At 32.0% G+C, this 19964-nt stretch overlaps 2 protein-coding genes across 2 annotated transcripts in view; one reads left to right on the top strand and one right to left on the bottom strand.

Moving 5' to 3' along the window:
• The window catches only part of LOC123661589, a 37135-nt gene extending 26706 nt beyond the window's left edge, over window positions 1-10429 (bottom strand). Inside the window, exons 1-2 of the mRNA XM_045596541.1 lie at window positions 10299-10429; window positions 1174-1308 (exon numbers count right to left, since the gene is read on the bottom strand). Of these exons, the coding sequence (XP_045452497.1) occupies window positions 1174-1308; window positions 10299-10429 (266 nt within the window). The remainder of the gene's footprint in view (window positions 1-1173; window positions 1309-10298) is intronic.
• Window positions 1-19964, top strand: part of LOC123661588 (probable beta-hexosaminidase fdl) — a 59706-nt gene that overhangs the window by 24311 nt on the left and 15431 nt on the right. The window lies entirely within an intron of this gene.

Raw genomic sequence — 19964 nt, 5'->3', positions numbered from 1 at the left:
ATTTTTGCGGTCACCGACATGTGCACTCTGACTGTATATGACTGTGTGGCTTATTTTTATTACCCTCGAGGATAAATTTAAATTATATTAATATTTTAATACACGAAAGATTCTCACATTTGGTTTAAATATTCATCAACTGATTAAATTTTTGATGTTTATCGTCTAAGCATTATCCGACCGCTATACGAAGATATTTGTATTTTCTAAGTTTCTTAAAACATTACGGTGCACAATGTCTCCATGTGAGTTTTTTTTTTAAATATAAAACAAAGAAATAAGCTAAAAGAAAAATGTACTAATAGGTATTTTGATTTGAAAATTTACTTGTTTGATTTACGAGCATTAGGTATAACTCTGGGCCTTAGTAAATATTAGTAAGCCGAATCTATTTCAATGAAAATTTATATTCAGTTGAAAAACCCAACTTATAAATAAATCAAAAATTCAATTCCTCTCAAAAGACGACACAACTAGAGACAATAAGGACCGACTGTATCTCGAAGCGACGAATACGGTCGCGTTAAAATCTCATCTCTTTTCATGAAAATTATATCAGCGGTTCCGTCGTTACGCTTAAGACCCCGCATGGCGACCGGGACGACGACGGTCTGATTATTTTTTTACACTCACCAATATCCATTTCCTTTTATTATATGTTCACTGTGATTTTATTTCAAATTTAATTGTATTAATTCACATGCTTTTCGAGCATTTACAAATTATTTTTTTATTGTAAATTGCCGGGAATTTCGTCCTATTGTAATTTAAAAAAAAAATTTGGAACGTTGATAGACACTAGTGAATAACACACTAATTGTTGCTAATAACTGTTTTTAAGATCATATGAATGAGGCGTATGTAGTAATAAAAAAAACTACGTCCATAGTTTTTGCATTTTTTTTCTACTGTTACATTTAAAAGTTTATAAAGTCAAGTCAAAAATTTAATTTATACATATAGTATTTATGTGTAATATAATATTCAATCAAAAATCAAATCATAGCGAAAAATTTCTGTATTCAAAAAGGCTTCAACAGCACTTTGGAATCGTCATTTAACAAATTAAAATTACATTAGTTTTTAATAAATCAATTCAAGTTAGATTAAAGCTACCATATATAGGTTATTTTATAACGGTTTCCTTATATTTACATAGTAATGAAGGTAAGCCTCACCTGACCCAGCCTAGCGTCAGAGCTGACGGTGTAGACGCCACACTCGGTGACGTCTTCCGGCTTATCGGTCGACGACGAGCGACGCCAGCACGCTGCGCAAACAGCTACTAACACCCCACATAAAGTTGCACTGTAACAACGAAAATCTATTTAATCTAAATATCTTTGTCAAATACTTGCGTTATATGTATATGCAATATTTTAAGGCTATTTTATGGTCTTGCTATACTTATTTTGCAGAAAACCTATAAATTATTCAATGTCAAAAAGATGATTCTTATATTATATAACTATAGTTGACCCCACAAGCGTTGTTTTGCCATATATGTTATTAAACCCTTCTAAATCCCCCCCCCCCCCGCTTTCAATTTACAGGTATGAAAAATAGATGTTGGCCGTTCTCAGACCTCCCCGATATGCACACAAAATTTCATAAAAATCCGTCCAACCTTTCGGAGCAGTATTGTACCTAACATTGTGACACGAGAATTTTATACATAAGATATCTCTCTATATCAATAACTTTTTTTTCAATCCATTTGAAGTATTTTTTTTTTATTTTTTTTTATAATTTTTTTTTATGTATATGTTAAATTGTCAATACAACAAAATTCTCAACTGAAATATTTTAAAACGAACAAAATAGATAAATATGTATAAAATTATAGCCTTTTTAAAGATTAAATTAAAACGTTGCTAAAATACATTTTCGTATATGAGCCAAGTCGTAATTAACTTTGTTTTATTTTGATTATTTAATATTTAACTACTTTTACATTCAGATTTTCATGTAAAAAATATTTAATGCTATCATACTCATAGCCCCGTTTGCATTTTAGGTCAATCAAAGTTTGCAGTTGTGATTACGTGTCCGGTAGCGAATGTTATGCTGAAAATAGCCTGTAATTAAACCTAAAAATAGATGAAATCCATTCACTGAAAACGTAACTCAAAATCACTCAAATTTAACATGACATAGGACTAGATGATATCGACTGCTCTAACATTTATCGTGTTGATATATTTATTTAAATTTTAGTTAAGCTAAGTTTGATTATTAATATTATCTCAACTTTACACTTTATATAAATTTGATTGATGACCTTTTTAAATGAATTTTATTATTAACAAGTAGTATCTTTACTTTTAATTTTTTATGCGAAGTAATTTTAATTATACTTGCTACACGGCATTAATATATTGTGGAATGTTGTGTACCCCGTGATGGGATACATATTAGATAATAATGTAATAGTGAATTATATATAATGTTCCATATGTATTTTGTGGATGTACCTATAAAATAAAATAAATAAATAGATTAATAAATAATTATGTAGTGAAATTTAAGTAAATAACAGAAATAGATAACTTATACATAGATAAACAAATAATAACTATATAAAAAATAATATATATATGTATAAGAAAAAAACTACTAGGCAGTCACAGGACTGTTGATCTGTAGTATAATAAGTAGAAAAATCGCCTTTAGTATTATAATGCATGCATGATAAACAAAGGCACGGGCATTTTGAGCCCGTGGATCAAAATTTATAAATAAATAAAAAAAAAAAAACATTTATCGTGGCACTCGTATGAGTAGTAGCCTTAATTAATACAGCCTATGACTAACCTTATTAAACTAAATTAGGCTTAGCCCTGTTTTCTGCTGCGCGGGTTGCGTGTCCGATTCCCGCCTGAGTCTGGGTGTAATATTTGTATTTATATATGTATTATTTCTATGTATATTTATAATTTTTTTTTAGCTTTAACAGTCGGTCATAGGTAACAACATAAGCATTAAATTATATACCATATGAACTGCCGAGATCGTGTATGGAGTAAGTAATGTAAAATAAAGATAGGTACATATTTTATATTTTTTTAAATGTTGATATAAATATTTAAAACTTAACAAGTATATAATACATTTAAATAATATTTTGAATAAATTTATAAAAGCTTTAAATGTAGCAACAAACTTACAAAGGTTTCTCTTGCCTTTAAAAATGCAAATAAGTGTCCAACGAACGAAATGTTGAAATCCTGCATTGAACGCTGAACGGCGAAATAAGAGTGTGGACATATTTAAACTAAACTCGTAACCAAAAATTTTTGTTTAGAAGATAGTATTCGCATTCATCGGTTGAGTTTCGACGAGTGTCATGTTTGAGCATAAAATGCGATAATTCTACGTGACGCTAATATATCTACTAATAATATATATTATGTATACATAGTAATTTCTTTTTATAAATGAATTAAAAGTCTAATTTTAACTGCAAACTGATTGGAAGGATTTCTTGAATGTGGTTAGTTTAACTGAAGAAGAATTAAACTATCTATACAATTAGTATAAAATATGAATATATAAAAAAATAATACCTACATAAGTATAAGCGATATGCAAGTAATAAAACCTTATAGCTTAGGTTAGGGTAGAGATATCTTCTTTGAAATATTTATTAAAAATAATTCGTGGGAAAGTGTCTGAGGAATTCACATCCTATACTTAATATAATAAAGCTGAAAAGTTTGTTTGTTTGAACGCGCTTACCTTAGGAAGACTTGGTTCAAATTAAAAAAAAATTGTGTCGGATAGTTCATTACGTTCATTTAGGCTATAAGGCTACTTTATTCCTTAATTTACCCGTGTGAAAGCGCGGGGTTACATCATCATCATCATCATCAGTTCAGCCTATTGCAGTCCACTGCTGGACATAGGCCTCCCCAAGTTCGCGCAAGAATCGGGGTTACATGTAGTACAGATATAAACTTATAAAGTATTTGTTTCTTTTATGTCGCATTACATCGCATCGTTTCGCTTCGCTTGTTCGCTCACAACAGAGCGCCTTAGGTGTCCTTACGTTTATGATTAATGTCTCCCTCCTGTAACGTATCATCATATTTTACGGCTCTTACGTATAAACTTTACTGTAAATAACTTTTCACTATAAATTCTTTTTTCATAGGTCATTAAAACTCGGTCAAAGTTCACATCTAAACACAAGAAGTTTTATATATTCAATATGCATTGAAAAATATTAATATATTATAACCTCAAATGGAGAAATCAAGCTGATTTGTAGAGATTTTCGCGTTCAACATATTTATAATTAGTAAATACCAATTCGGATTTCCATAATGCTTACAATACGGAATTCTTATATTGTTAGGCCTTTTATTCATCCGTAGTTTCGAACCACCAAAAAGATAATATTTACGAAGTGTTGCAACTAGATTATTTAAAAATCGATTTGAAAAAAAAAAAACTAGCTAATGGAAAGAATAAAATGATTTAAATGAAAATTATATCGTCTTTAAATTTAAAAGTATCCTAACGCAAATACATCGAAAATAATTTAAAATGACTAAAATAAAATATAGTTATCCGTACACAAATTATCAACTTGTATTGATGATGATTTTGCCTTAAATTCTGAACGTGTAAGCAAAATTTAAACGTTAATATAAAACTAAATGGGCCTCCAATAAATCACTTGTGCTGCCTTTAGTTAACTTTGCCGCTTTATTAATTTACTACTTTGTTTACTACTAGATCGCATGCTTTTAATTCTCGTTTGCGTGAGTTTAACATAATCTAAATTTCGATTATATCACACGAACCTAATATACTTTTAGTGTAGTTAAAGTATTTTGTACCTTTTTTTACTTATTGAAAGTAAAATTGTGTTCCAATCTTACAACATACAAATAGAAGTATTGGCAATTATAGTTTAATTAATAGTAGAAAAGTCAAAATGGTTTTACCATATTTTAGTATTGACTAAATGTAAGGCCTGATATGAGCATCTATGAAAGCTAAGAAATAATTCAAATTTCAATATTGTGAGTTTTTATAAGTCTGAACTTACTTTATGAAAAATAGTAAAATCTAGACCGAATGACAAAATAACATAAATACTAAGTCAATTTATTTATATAAAAGAACTAAGAATCAACAATTGTAATTACCATTGAATTCGCGTCATAACTATGTAATAACTGTATATAGTTCTAGACTTGCATGGTTTTATTAAGCTAATATATGATTTGTAATGGAAAATCATAACCGATAATAACCTTCCACATACAATACACCAACACATAAATAATTTTTCATTTCAAACCACCAGATCTAATAATAATCGCAAACAAACTTAACTGTTATCTTTGAGTATTAGTTCATATAATAATACTATTTACTTCAGCCAATATCATTAAATTTTAAGTTTACCATAATTTAATTATAAAACGTTTAAGGTACTTTGATAAACTAAGATAGGCGTACTTCTATTAAACTTTGTATGTAAACAAGTCGGTGCGAAATTTACGTGACTATGGGCAAAACGCATAAGTTCATGCCATTATTCGCACGAACTTATGGAGGTCTGTGTCCAGCAGTGGACTGCGATAGCCTGAAATGATGATGATGATCGTGTTTTAAGAGCATTAAAAGAATATGTACGATTTTATTTTTGTGTTACCCTCACATTAGGAATTCTAAACATTTTTGAATATCATATCAAAAGGTTCGCTTAAACCAAAAATAAAAATCATCATATCAAAAATTTCGCTCTAGCGGGTACATCGTTCCATAGCTTAATTGGCTAGAGTGCCGACACGGTCAGTCGGAGACGCGGGTTCGAATCCCGCTGGAGCGGTCAATTTTTGATATGATATTCAAAAATGTTTAGCATTAAAAGAAGTAAAATTAGTTCGTAATTTAACGGGTTATGATCTTACAGTGACGAATATATCTATGTGATCAATAGGAATACATTGTCCACTTTCATAATTGTTTTTGCTCTTTGATGTGTGTTACTTCATATCTTTTATTGGGTGTGCTGATTTTAATGATTTTTTAATCGGAAGCTGGTGCTTGTTATGTGATCCTATTTAAATTTGATCGGAATCAGACGAATTATTTTTGAATGAAACTGGGATTTACTTGTTTATTTTTTTCCACCTACGTTTGTATTACTGGTCGATGTAATTAAAGTCGGCTATAAAAAACACAATTATTAATTGACTTAAGGGCAAATAAGGAGCTATATTTGTCCGTTATTTCGTGACAAGAATATTGATTTCTTACATTTTGTATGATCGGACACGTGGTGTTACAGAGTTTGAGGTCGAGGGGTCACGACGAACTATTGTATCTAGATTTATACGTAATTCTTTTGAGTTGTTTATTTCATTTCTATTCATAACGTTTCTGAATATTTAAAATGCTTTTGTATTCCAGAACTTTATATAAAAATTAAACTAAATGTTATATTATTCATAAAAATGACAGCGTAGTTAGCCCCAACTGTGGCCGCGGCTCTCCTTACGGTAGGGTAATTTTTAAAAGCCCTTATTAGCGGAGTTTTCCACGCAGGGGCCCGTTTTATCCGAGCTTAATAGCTCCTACTCTGTTGGATGCACAAATTGTGATTTCCATAGTAAATGTATATATACAAGTTTTATAGGTGTAACAAAGTATAATTTGCCTTTTTTGTATTTTATTTTTTTATTCGTTTGTAGTAATTTATATGTACACGCAAGAATTTCTTATCCAATAGTAAATGAAAGTTTAAACAGACCGTCTTAACAGATATTTTAATGCCTACATATTATCTAGGTATATATGTATGTAGTACATCTATATTAATATTATAAAGAGGAAAGATTTGATTGTTTGTTTGTTTACATTAGGAGGCTCCAAAACTACTGAACCTATTTGAAAAACTCTTTCAATTTTATTAGGAAGCTACACTATCCGCGAATGACATAGGCTATATTATATTTTGAAAAAAAAAAATAAACAGGGAAAATAATATTTTAAAATTTTTGTTAAATACCATAAACACGAGTTGCTGATCTTTTTTTAATTTTTACTTATTCCAATTATAACACACACATAATATTATAACAAGGCTACATCCGTAATAACATGTAATCGCCACTCAAAGTTTAATGATCGTTTTTAAAGCACAAAGAATGCACCTCAATGTCCTTCGTAAACGCGGAAAAGCACCAAATGGCTTTTCGCTGTCGAGAATTGTTACCTCGGAAAGGTTTAGGAATAAAATTCATCAACAATGGTCTCATGCTATGTCATTTCGTCTCACCATACAGCCGGTGTGGCACCAAATATACTTGATGCATCTTACAGTCAAGATGAATGTATACTTATATGAAAAAGAATTGTGTGGTTTTGTGAGACCACGATGCAAGTGAAACTTTAGCGAATAAATACATTTATATTAATGCACAAATACCGCGGAACACTTGCGACATGCGACATGCGATAGATGAACGAAAAATTTTAGGGCAACGGAATAAAAATAGTAGTTTTACTTTAAAAGTAATTACAATGACTAAATGTCTCTGCAAGCATTTTTTATGTGATTATTTTTTCTTTTTTACTATCCTTTTTAACTTAGGTATTAACCCGTGCGTTGGCGCAAATTTGCAGTGACTCAGCTTCCTACTCCGAGGTTGTAGGTTCGATTCCCACCCCGAGCCTGGGCGTAATATGTTTATTATATACATATGTACGCTTAATACCAAAATACATATCTATCTCTATCAGTCGGCTGCTAACAAAAACCCTTGCTTTGACTTACCCACATGTACTTTAGAAGAAACTGTCGTATATGTTTGTCATATATATACATTTAATTACATATATTTGTACAGGATATATTATGTACTATAGGTGTCGTATTTTGTCGTATCATCTGCACTATTTCGTCCTGTACTGTATACATTTAACTAAAACTCGTTATCTTCAAAAGATACTTAAACTTCAATCGTCCTTAAACCCGTCCATCAATTGATATTCATCGGGGACGAAAGGTCACCGAGCTAAGCGGCTAATAATGGAGCATCTTAACCTTTTCACCTTTTGAGGAACTCTCGCGGGAGATGCTTATCGTATTGGGTACTTTGTCGGTGAAAAATGAGCATTTAAACCTATGATGAATATCTTTGAACTAAATTTATGAGGATTACTTAGTTCGTACTACGAATACCTAAGAACTCCGTAGTTATTTTCAAAAGAGTTTTTGTTAAGTAGTTTTTACGTTTACGACATTTTTCTTTTCTTTAAGTATGAGTGTTCTCCAACAAGGAGACAGTGCCCAGCAGTGGGATGTTACAGGCTGAATCGTGATATCTTCTAACTAAATTAAGTCCATTTTAGTTAGACTATGCAGATTTGATTATTTACCTCCCTCCTCACGTGTCAAGTTACGCCAGAATCAGCTCCCCTAGCGATAACTCGCTAACTGTGTGAATCTCGTATAACTACAATTAAACTTATAACAATTTTAGTGTTATTTATTATTGTTTATTCTTATTCTTGCCGAAAATATTGTTATTTTTAATAGATTAATACAGTTAGAACTGACTCAATTAGGTTGTGTCCATTTTGAATGTGTGTAACACAAACACTTAATCCTGATTTTAGATTAAACTGTTTTGTCCCAAACGGGATTATTAATTCGACGCGCGTTTCGAAATACTAGTGTAAACTGCGACAAATTTATTTTGCGTTCAAACTAGTTTGAGACAAAGATTTTGCACGACTTAATAAACACAACACAACTCATTAAGCTTTTAACGAATAAATTTAATTTTGACTCATGAGACTTTCTTTCTTATGGCTTAGCCCGTTGACGCAGTGTGAACCTGCTTTCTGCTCCGGGGGCTGGGGTATGAATCCCGCCCCGAGTGTGTGTGTATACAGTACAAGTATAATGTTTGGGTGTGTGATTAAAATGTGAGGAAGGTGAAGAATTTTAATAAGAACGTCTCGTAGTATACCTTGTTTTTCGGGGAACATCATTATTTCAAACCCGGCGGAAAAATCGTTCCTGCCAGGGGTCCCCATTCGCGATTTTTCTTGATTTTTCATTTTTATAACGTTTTATTACACAATAAGGCGTTAGGCATATGCCATTCGCGCGCAGTCTATATTTTATTTGTATGTATTCGAAATAAAATGTAGCTATACCAGTCGGCTGTTACCTATAATACAAGCAATAAGTTGCTTACCTTAGAGACAGACGACCATATGTTAAAGATATTAAAAAATATAGATATTTCTTGATTCCTGACCTCCGCACTTCATGCCATTATGTATGATAGTGCGTAATTATCCAGTATTTTCGTAGTATTCTCTCTAACATAGTACCATAACTACCTAAGTAGATTTTACTGATACCTGACCAGTCTGTAATCAGTGTGAACTATGTAGAAGTCGTGTCTGCGTCAATACGCAAACATGTACCTACTTGTTGTTATAGTTATACCTACTGTGAATAAATAGGACGTCTCCTTGTCCTTCAAAATATCTAAACCGTATATAATATGTAAGATACGTGTTTATATAAAAATATAATTTATACTTCCTTGAGGTCAAGACGTGCTTTAGTTCCATAAACTTTTATATTTGTACCGTATATGCAATAACTCTGTTACTGCTGACATCCAGCTTTACGACAATTTTACAATCATCTACAGTCGCATTTTTATATAATTTAATTATAAAATATATCGTCAATTTCGTCCCTATTTTTAAACTCGGTTATTACAAAGTTTATACTAAACACATAAGCGCTACATCGCTAGAATCTCATAGTGGGCTACTTAAGTCGTTAGTGAGAGCTTCATACGATAACTATCGTACATTTCACTTACTTGCACATTGAATAATTCTTTTTAAAGACTTTTGTTGGTACTCGCTATTAAGAATAATATAGTTGAGATAACTTCGATATTTATAAACTCTTTAGAAACTTTCTTTGCTTATTGTACGCCGCTTGGAAACTTTTTTTTTAAATAGTGTTAGATAATAGATTGTCTTTTTTATTAATAAACTAGTGATCTAGAGCCGTTTCTCTGGGGTTAGTAAGTAGTATTAAGATTTATTGTTACTGATCTATCCTTGTTACTTATGGTTATCAACTATAAAAAATCATATCTGACCAGGTTTTGAGACTATTGTATACAAACAAAAAAATTCTATAGCCTTATATTATTAGCATATACTAGAAGTCAACGGGTCGGCGTACGACAAAAATTTTTTTTGTCTGTAATGATTTCAGCAAAAGCGTAAAAACTAACCTTACAAAAAATATATTGACAGTATAGTGAGTAGCTTCAGAGGTCGGTGCGACGTCGGGTCGCGTGTGGTTGTAGTAGTGTTTCGCGTGAGACGCGGCCGCTATGGCGGCTATCCGCTGCGAGCCGCCCATGGCCCAGCCGAGAGGGCTACGCTGTGCGCTCGCCGCACTCGCCACCGCCCACCAGCCGCACCAGCAGCGCCAGCGAGCCACAACCGAGCCTCGCGGCGCCGCCTTCGCGACTGCCGCGACCACAACTTGCGTTTCTTTCCAAATCTCGTTTTTTTTATATATAATCTCTATCAGTCACAAGCTCCTCAACATCCAGCCAGCAATTTGTTTCGTATCAGCTAGGTTTTGAAACTGATGTTCTAATCGTGAGGCACATCTGTAACAATGCGAAGGGCGTTATCTATTTATAGACACCATTGTGAAACTGAATAATGTTTCTTTAAATTTCGAAAGTTTCACTAATTAGATTCTGAAAGCATTCCGCTACTGGACGGGTATTAAGCATATTTCGATGTCGACAAGCACGTGATAAAACTGCGAAGCGAGTTAGGACTCCTCCGTCGTTTAAAAGAACAACAATAATTCTAATTAAATGGCTTCATTCAAATTCAGCGCCGTTCGTAAATGGTACATGAATACATTTCTCGGTTGTCGCTGACGCTCAGAAACGACTCTGCAATTTCGCTCGACCATTATTAATGATTCGGTAACTAGTCTTTCTTCTGCAACGGAGGCGTTCCGAACGTTAACCCGTCGGTAATTCACGATTGGCGTCGATTTAATCCGTCAAGAGCAACCCATTTACAGACAAAGCCCATCAGTTAAGTATATGAATAATAGACTCATATACTATGTGGAATTTAAAATATTTTCGAAAATAATTCTATAATTTAAATCGTCAAATGTTTAAAACAACGATTTGAAGTTATACGTACTTCAAGTTCAAAATGATATTTGTGGAAATAATCAATTTCAATTTTAAATAATATATCCATGTACATTATTTTTATAATTCACATTCTTTGTAGAGCTTTTTTCATTAACTAAAATATAAGTTATTACTACATTAAAGATTAAATCCACAACTTCTATACTTTGAAATAGAAATTATAATTTCAAATGCATAATAAATTAGTGTTTAATTTTATTGTAACTTTTGCTAACTTTCACTCGTCCGAATCGTACTAAAACGGATATATTTATCTACCATTTAATCTTTTAGTAACAAAATATAAATGTCAAGTTAATTGTCATATTTCCAATATTTATCAGTACAAGTATGACATAGGACTAGATAGTATCGACTGTTCTAACATTAATGTTTTGCACAATTTTGTTGTGTGGCTACGGCATCAAAGAATATAGCCATCCCCTCTCTTCCCGTGGGTGTCGTAAGAGGCGACTAAGAGATAACACAGTTCCACTACCACCTTGCAACTTAAAAAGCCGACAGATAGCGGGATAACCATCCAACTGCTGGCTTTAAAATATACAGGCCGAAGACGGGCAGCAGCGTCTTCGGTGCGACAAAGCCAGCCCTGCGGTCACCATCCCGCCTGCCCAGCGTGGTGACTATGGGCAAAACACATGAGTTTACGCCATTTTTGGCGCGAACTTGTGGAGGCCTATGTCCAGTCGTGGACTGTATTCGGCTGAAGTGATGATGATGAAGTGATGAATCTTTTAGTCGTTAAGTGTTTTTACGGCATCTGTTGAGTCTATTTAATATGATAATTTGTTTCTATTTAAGTTATAATTAATAGTTTTTATATAGAGCTGCCATCTGACCTTTAAAAGCCTTTCTAGACAATACAATAATAGAAAACAACAACTAGATAAAATTCCATTTCACAATGTTTGAATGGAATTAATTGTATAGAAAAATCTATATGTACGTAGTACATATACGTGTTTTTTTTTTTGTAGGAATAAATTTTCTGTGAAAAAAGATCCCAGTTGATAATGTGTATAAGGAATTAATCATATAGAAAATATTTTCAAAATCTTAATATGCATTTCTACTTTTTTTATTTCTTTTATAATATTATCTGTGCAAACACAGATGACGTCAAAACATTTGGCGCGTGAAAGAATTCGCTGTGATTTGAGTGTTTTCAATTTTTTTCTCTTTTATTGATGATTGATCGATACTATATTTATATTTACATAACGCAAGATGAGATGGAACTGAATTTTTATTTATTATCTTTATAATTAAAAAACATTGTTTATTGATTTTGGCTCAATTTAAACGGTATTTTTTTCAGTAAAAGCTTATATGATATTAAAAATACAAGATACACTTTAAAAATTCTCACGACTAACATTCGGATAAAGGAGTATAAAGACTATTGCAAAGATTTCTCTATACAAACGACATCTAAAATTCGTTTGTGAATATTTTCTCGAATATAATAGTCAGCTGCAGAACAAACTTGGAGAATAAATTTAGCCCAGTCTTTAGTTATTTTTTAACTTAAGTTTTAATATCATTTAGTTTTATGTTAAAAATGTTGTCTTATAAAAATAAAATAAGTTATCAGCGATAAGAACAACTGTCTTATTATAACTGCGTATTAATGTTATATTACTGTAATTTTTAGATAAATAGGTTATACATGTTTTTCATTTTATTATATTTTATTAAATACCAATAGATATATCGGTATATAATAAATTTCGTCTAATTAATTAGAAATTGATGTAAGTATCATCTAATTTCTAAACTTTGATTACATTTATTTAAGAATATTATTGCATATTTGTTTTTTAAGATTGGTGAATGGATTTTTTATATAAAGAGGCCGGCAAACAAACGTACGACTCATCTGATGATAAGCGACTACCGTAGCTTATAGACGCCTGAAAAGCCAGAAGCATCGCAAGTGCGTTGTCGACCCTATCCCCAATCCCCCCGAGGATCTCTGGTCACCTTACTCACCAACAGGAACACAACACGAAACCAGTATTACTTAGCTGTGGTCTTCTGTAGTCGGGCTACTCCAGATTTTGAACAAGAACAGGAAATTTTCTGCTGTGTCCTCAGTTTAGGAATTTGCATTGAATCCTAATTTCCAATATATATTATTTATAAAACGCGAAATACACCTAAATAATTATAAAAATGCACCTTCTTAATTTTAATGGTCGGTTTATGTTTAAAATTATTTTTCTGTTTAACCATAAGAAGGCAAATAACTTATCTTTAAAAATATTTATAAATAATACAATCAAAATCTCTGTCATATATTCAAAAAATAAGTTTAAAAGACAATAAGTTTAATACCTGCAAAAAGCATACATTCACTATGTCGTAAATGTAACTCTGATCATTTTTTTCTTTAAACTATAAAGTACTTTTCGTAATCAATGTAACCATAGTAAAAATAGTTCACAAACGAACGCGAAAAACTTTGAGAGGGCAACGCGCGCGTCTCGCCTCGCCAACACGCGGGAACCGAGTGACGTTGGCCACCCTCACCCCCAACGACCACAAACGACCAACATTCAACCTACCAACGTCCAACCATTCTCCAATACAGCCTTGAAAATGAAACTAGCTTTTATAAACTTTATTTCCGGAACGTAGTGCCAAAATTGAATAAGTTCGCTATGGATAATTCCGAAAATGGATGCGGGCAAAAACTGACTTCGGCTGCAGGCGTCCGTTTGATATTGAAAAATTTTACACGATAAATTTACTTAATAACGTATCTGGTTTTATGCTAATGGCCCTTTTTCATAGAACTGACTTTGTTAGAAAATCAGATTTGCTTATATTTAAGACGAAAGTTATTAATATACTATAAGGATTCGATTACAACGACGTGTTAGCGTAACGGTCACAACATTGACTTGCAGCTTTTGCGCTGGCGGTCACGGGTTCGATCCCCGCACTTAGCATACATTTGTATTGGCAATGTTTGGTGTTTGTGCTTGCGTATTGGGTGTGTTTCCGGACCGAAACAGGAGTAAATTCTCGTGGGGGCCGTTGAGTGTGAGGCGTATATTAATATATAAATTAAACAGTTTTTTAAAACGAATTCAGTATTTTTATTATTATTATTAGGCGGTATGTCTACATAACTATTATAGTGTTACTTAGCAGTTTTTTCTGGGAATTTTTAATGTAAAATAAGGGTTAAAGTATCGAGAATTAAAGAATATATAAATCGTTATCTCCAACTAATATTTTTACAAAATCTATAATATCAGTAGCATTAAGGTATTCGTACAGCCTCCTTGACTTTTCAAGTTGTGGAACTTGAAAAGTCAAGGAGAATCTTAGAATACTAGTTAAACATAATACCAAATGAGAAATGATAAAAAAAATATTAGATCAAAATATACCTGCTTTTTGGTAAGTATTGTTTTTAGAATCACAATTTACAGTAATGGGAATCTACCACCAGTCACAATACCACAAATAACCATATGTAAAAACATTACCAACTGAACACGTGCTAAAATCTAAATATGTAAATACGCGTATATACAATTTGATCAAATATTTGTACGAATTGGCTTTAGTTTGCCAGTTGGCGGCCAGCTTTTGAACTTTGTTGTCACTCCGCCCGTGGCCGTCCCCCACGCCGCAAGGTACGTACGTATTCCTTAATAGCTGATAAGCACGCGATTTCCGACCTTATTCGAAGGCCTCTCGACGACTAATATTACTTGTTCCAATTAATCTAATTTTGAACGCTCTTATGCTCTATAGTCTACTGTACTATATTATTTTGTGTACATTTTATACTACCGACAAGATAATCTGATGTACGTGCGCGACGACAGACTACAGTCGGCGACGCGTTAGCGCAACGATCACAGAGTTGGTCGTTGCATTTACGTTCGTGGGTTCTATCCCTTTTCATGACAAACATTGATGTAGGTCAAAAAATGTTTTTCGTAGTTTGGAGATTTATTTTTTTGACTTGTGTGTTTGTGTGTTGTTGGTGTAAACTCTATTGGGCTGTTCAGTTTAAAACGTTTATTTTAAGGTTACTTTCTCCCTATCATTTGTGTTGATAGTTCATTGCCCTTAACAACATGCGATCTAAGGCACGATTACTTCAAGTAATCGCCTAAGTAGCGTTAAAAGTAATTAAGTTTATTTAAGTGTCTTAAATATCACCAAAATCTTCTACATTACACTACACTAATTTATCAATGTCACACTAACCTTCTATTCTGTTGAATATTTCATTATTTACAGCGTTCTAAAATTAAAATAATTATTCTTTCGTAACTTTTCCAAATAACAGAAATGTGTACGAAAGCTTGCTAGCATCGAGTAGATTTAATAGGCGGTGTTAGCATATAGATAGGTCACGTCCCGAACGTTAAAATACTTTGTTATTAATGAACTATATGCTGATACATCCTGGTCAGTATATTAACAAATAGCCTAAATACAATAACAAATCGTATTCAAAAAATTAATGGTACATGGGGTTGGCACCGTTGAATCTTCAAATTTTTACCTAGGTACAGTATGACAATTGTTTTTATGTACTGCTAGAAATAATACAACGAAGCTTAGCAATCGATACTTTATTCAGACAATTACTGCCTTACGACTAACGTGCAACTCTCTATTACCTCTCCTCACCATCGGGTAACAAATCACGTGTTTAAGTAGTCAAATCATATGTCTAATAATTAAATATACATTTTTTTATAGATATGTTATTATTATAAACATTTAAGTGATTTATATTTTACTAATTTTTAAGTAACTTTAATAAATTGTTTTAATACGTTAGGTTTTCAAATTCATAAAATTAGAACGGTAACCTCAGCGGTTAAACTGCGTAACTGCGTCAACTTGTATAGTTATAAACTCTGATCAAATCGTAAGCATAATTTATGATAATAATGATAAGTGTTCTGAGTAAAGTTATTTAACTTTTTATTAAACGGTATATATGTATATCTTATCGTATTAAAACAACGTACCTACGTATTATCTTTCAAAATATGTTGCGATAGCTTACCTTCCGCCCAGTATTTCTATAGTAGTGACACCTAAAACTGGTGCCTATATTGTTTGTTTATTTTAATTTATTAACCGACTTCCAAAAAGAAGGAGGTTCTCAATTCAACTGTTTTTTTTATGTATATTACATCAGATCTTTTGACCGGGTGGACCGATTTCGACAATTTTTTTTTAATCGAAACGTGGTGTGTGTCAATTGGTCCCATTTAAATTTATTTGAGATCTAACAACTACTTTTCGAGCTATATCTAATAATGCGTTTTTACTTGACGCTTTTTTCGTCGACCTACGTTGTATTATACCACATAACTTTCTACTGGATGTACCGATTTTGATAATTCTTTTTTTGTTGGAAAGGGGATATCCCTAGTTTGGTACCATGATAAGAAAACCAGGATCTGATGATGGGATCTCAGAGAAATCGAGGGAAACTCTCGAAAATCCGCAATAACTTTTTACTGGGTGTACCGATTTTGATAATTTTTAATTTAATCGAAAGCTGATGTTTATCATGTGGTCACATTTAAATTTTATCGAGATCTGATAACTGCTTTTAGAGTAATCTTTAATAACGCGTAGTTACTTGACTATTTTTTTGTTGATATACATTGTATAACTTTTCGATGAAATTGAAGTCGGTTTTTTTCGTTTGCGAGCAAACACTTAACACTAAAGTTCAAATGAAGCGCTAAAAATTAAAGAATATGTGGTCACATTTAAATTTTATCGAGATCTGATAACTGCTTTTAGAGTAATCTTTAATAACGCGTAGTTACTTGACTATTTTTTTGTTGATATACATTGTATAACTTTTCGATGAAATTGAAGTCGGTTTTTTTCGTTTGCGAGCAAACACTTAACACTAAAGTTCAAATGAAGCGCTAAAAATTAAAGAATAAGGAGAGATAGATACATACGGAATGAAACACATTCACTTTTACAATTTTTATCACAATTGTTACTTCATATTGCAAAAGCTCTTTATAATTCATAATAATTTATATACTTTCAACGTTTATCTGACAGTAACTTTTTTAGGTTATATTTACAAAATTATATTCGACTACGTGAATAGTTACAAGAACTCGGCACACTAACGTTCTGTATAATTGCTTATTTTCATATCAAATCTTTTGTTATTTTAGCGCCATTTCGGTTGAATTTTGAAATATAATTTACCGTTTAGTAGTGGACATTTTTTCCACTGAATCCTCATATTAGATGGAGTATACTCTATACCCAGACGGTAAACAGTTGTATCAACACCCCCTGTTATGAATACTTTTGGTGACATCGTTAACCTACCACTCTATATGACGTTAATAGCTTATTCGTTTCTATTGTTTATATTATTTCCGTAGCAAAATCTGTTTATTAACAAAAATTATGTTCTAAAGTCACCGTATGATTGTGATTAACTTCAAAATTCATTCATTCAGAAGTCAAATCTCACACTAAAACGTATTTCACAAACTAACATTTGTCACGATAATTTTTAGTTTTCTCCCCACGTAATGTCATACTATTTTTTAAGATAGCCAGTTTTTGCACGCCATTGTGAGGGTCCCGAACTCATTTATTTGACGAGTGGCATTTATTCTGACATTTTCTTGTCTTGAATTGGGTCTCTAAACTACTTTTACTTTGGATTGGACCTAAAAAATCACAATGGTCACTTATTACTTAATTAAGTGGCAGATAATTTGTTATTTTGGAAATTATTTTCGATTTGGTTTATGTTTGATCTAATTTGTTTGCATTCTGTTTTTTTTTATTATTATTATTATTATCACGATTTTATTTATTTTGTAAGTCTTTTACCACTTCAGAAATGTTTTAATTTCTTTTCTTCCCCTATTTGTATTCAGATGCGGCAATTCGAAATCTGTTAATTATTTCTTTCATGGGCCCTTTTGACCTTTGAACAGAAAAAAAAAAGTTTTTAAATTAAACAAATAAAAATTTTATGTATTATTGCCACCCATCGGATAATTTCAGAAATAAATTTATATTTTAGTTCAACTACATTTAATAAGAGTTGTATTTTAATATACATATTAAAAACGAAAAAGTAATTTTGTCATTTTAACTAGATATTCCCATTTCATTTGAGCTTCACTGCACGTCACAAAGGTGCTAAAGACAAGTCGTTGGTACCCATATCGTAACAACCCAGATACGGAAATATAACCTTACTGCTTCGAAAAATAGATGACTAACGACTAACGTTCTATACAAAGCTAAAAATTTCTACACATGTATTCGGATTTATCGGAACGTCTTTCTACAGTTTAAAAAAAAATAAAGACTAAGAAAGTTGCATTGATAGCAGTTTTATATGAGCGCTGAACGTTGGAAACATTCATCGATGCATCACCGATACAGAAATTTCAATCCCTATGCGGTATTGTGTGTTCCATTCATCTCAAGTAAAGACTGCCTGTACAGAACACCGATAGTTTGAATTGAGTGCGATGACCAAAAGTTTTTCTAAAGGTCTTTGTTTTGATATAAGACATACATTTAATAAGTGTTGAATCGATTTATACTATATGTAGACAGAAGGATTGTGTCTGATCCTTCTCCTCCATAAAGAAAGATGCCTTTGCCCAGCAATGGGATGTTACAGGCTAAAACGTAGAAGAATTGTGCCCTTCCTCTATTGATGTAAAGCATGCAAGGCGATTTTGCTCACAATCGGGAGCAGCCCAATCGAGAGAATCAGAATTATAGAAGATTACAACTTATAATGCTGTTCACAAGTAGTGTTTTGTTTGTATGGTGATTAAGGTGGCTAGAGCTCCTAGGAATGCGCTGTGTTGACACCAAAGATAGGGTTGCCAACTTTCTTGTGATGCTTCTGGGATTACAGGCGTCTAGATTACAGTAACCATCAGGTGTTTCACATTCTCTTGCGGCGTGTCGGCGGTTTTGTTTTTTCTTGTAACAACCTTCCATAATTTTCGTCCATTATGGATATAATAATTTTCTTTAACAAACAACCAAAAGGTTAATTCGTTATTATTATTTTCTCTTTTCGGAATAAAGATTTATTTTGTCAAATAAATTTAGATTTTCATCAATATTTTAATAAGTTCGATAACGAGACCGGGACAATTCTGGTGAGAGCTAATGACCACGCAATTTGTTCGTTTGATCCAGCTTAACTAGTTAAGCCAAAGTATTTAGGTCAAACTTGATTTTTTCTGGATTAATCTGGTATACATATTTGGATAAATCTGTTTGGTCTAGTATAAAGTACTTTGGACAGATAATCTGGTATCGTTGAGAACACGTGTTTAACTAGGTGACCTGCGCAGTAACATCTGCCTTAACGTTTATAATTACTACTGCCCTCGTTAATTTAGCTTTAGCCTGGTACTCTTATTTTCTTCAATTAAGAAACGTTTTGGACACAAAATAAATTTTAAAAATCGGACGTGAATATTTAGTAATAAGTTATATTTAAAATTAATATAACGAAGTTATGAGATTTTTATTCAGGTTTTATTTCTTATAAGAATAAAAAAAATTACTTACATAAGATTTTCTTGAAGTTATTCACTATAAAGATTATTTATTTATTAAAATTAATAAATAAATAACATAAGGCTTATTTTGGAAAATACGCGTATCATTATATGATCAATAAAATAA

This window comes from Melitaea cinxia, chromosome 17 (genome assembly GCF_905220565.1).
Source record: "Melitaea cinxia chromosome 17, ilMelCinx1.1, whole genome shotgun sequence".
Taxonomy (NCBI): Eukaryota; Metazoa; Arthropoda; class Insecta; order Lepidoptera; family Nymphalidae; genus Melitaea; species Melitaea cinxia.
The sequence above is the reverse complement of the archived record's forward strand: the minus strand, read 5'-3'. Positions and strand labels throughout refer to the sequence as shown.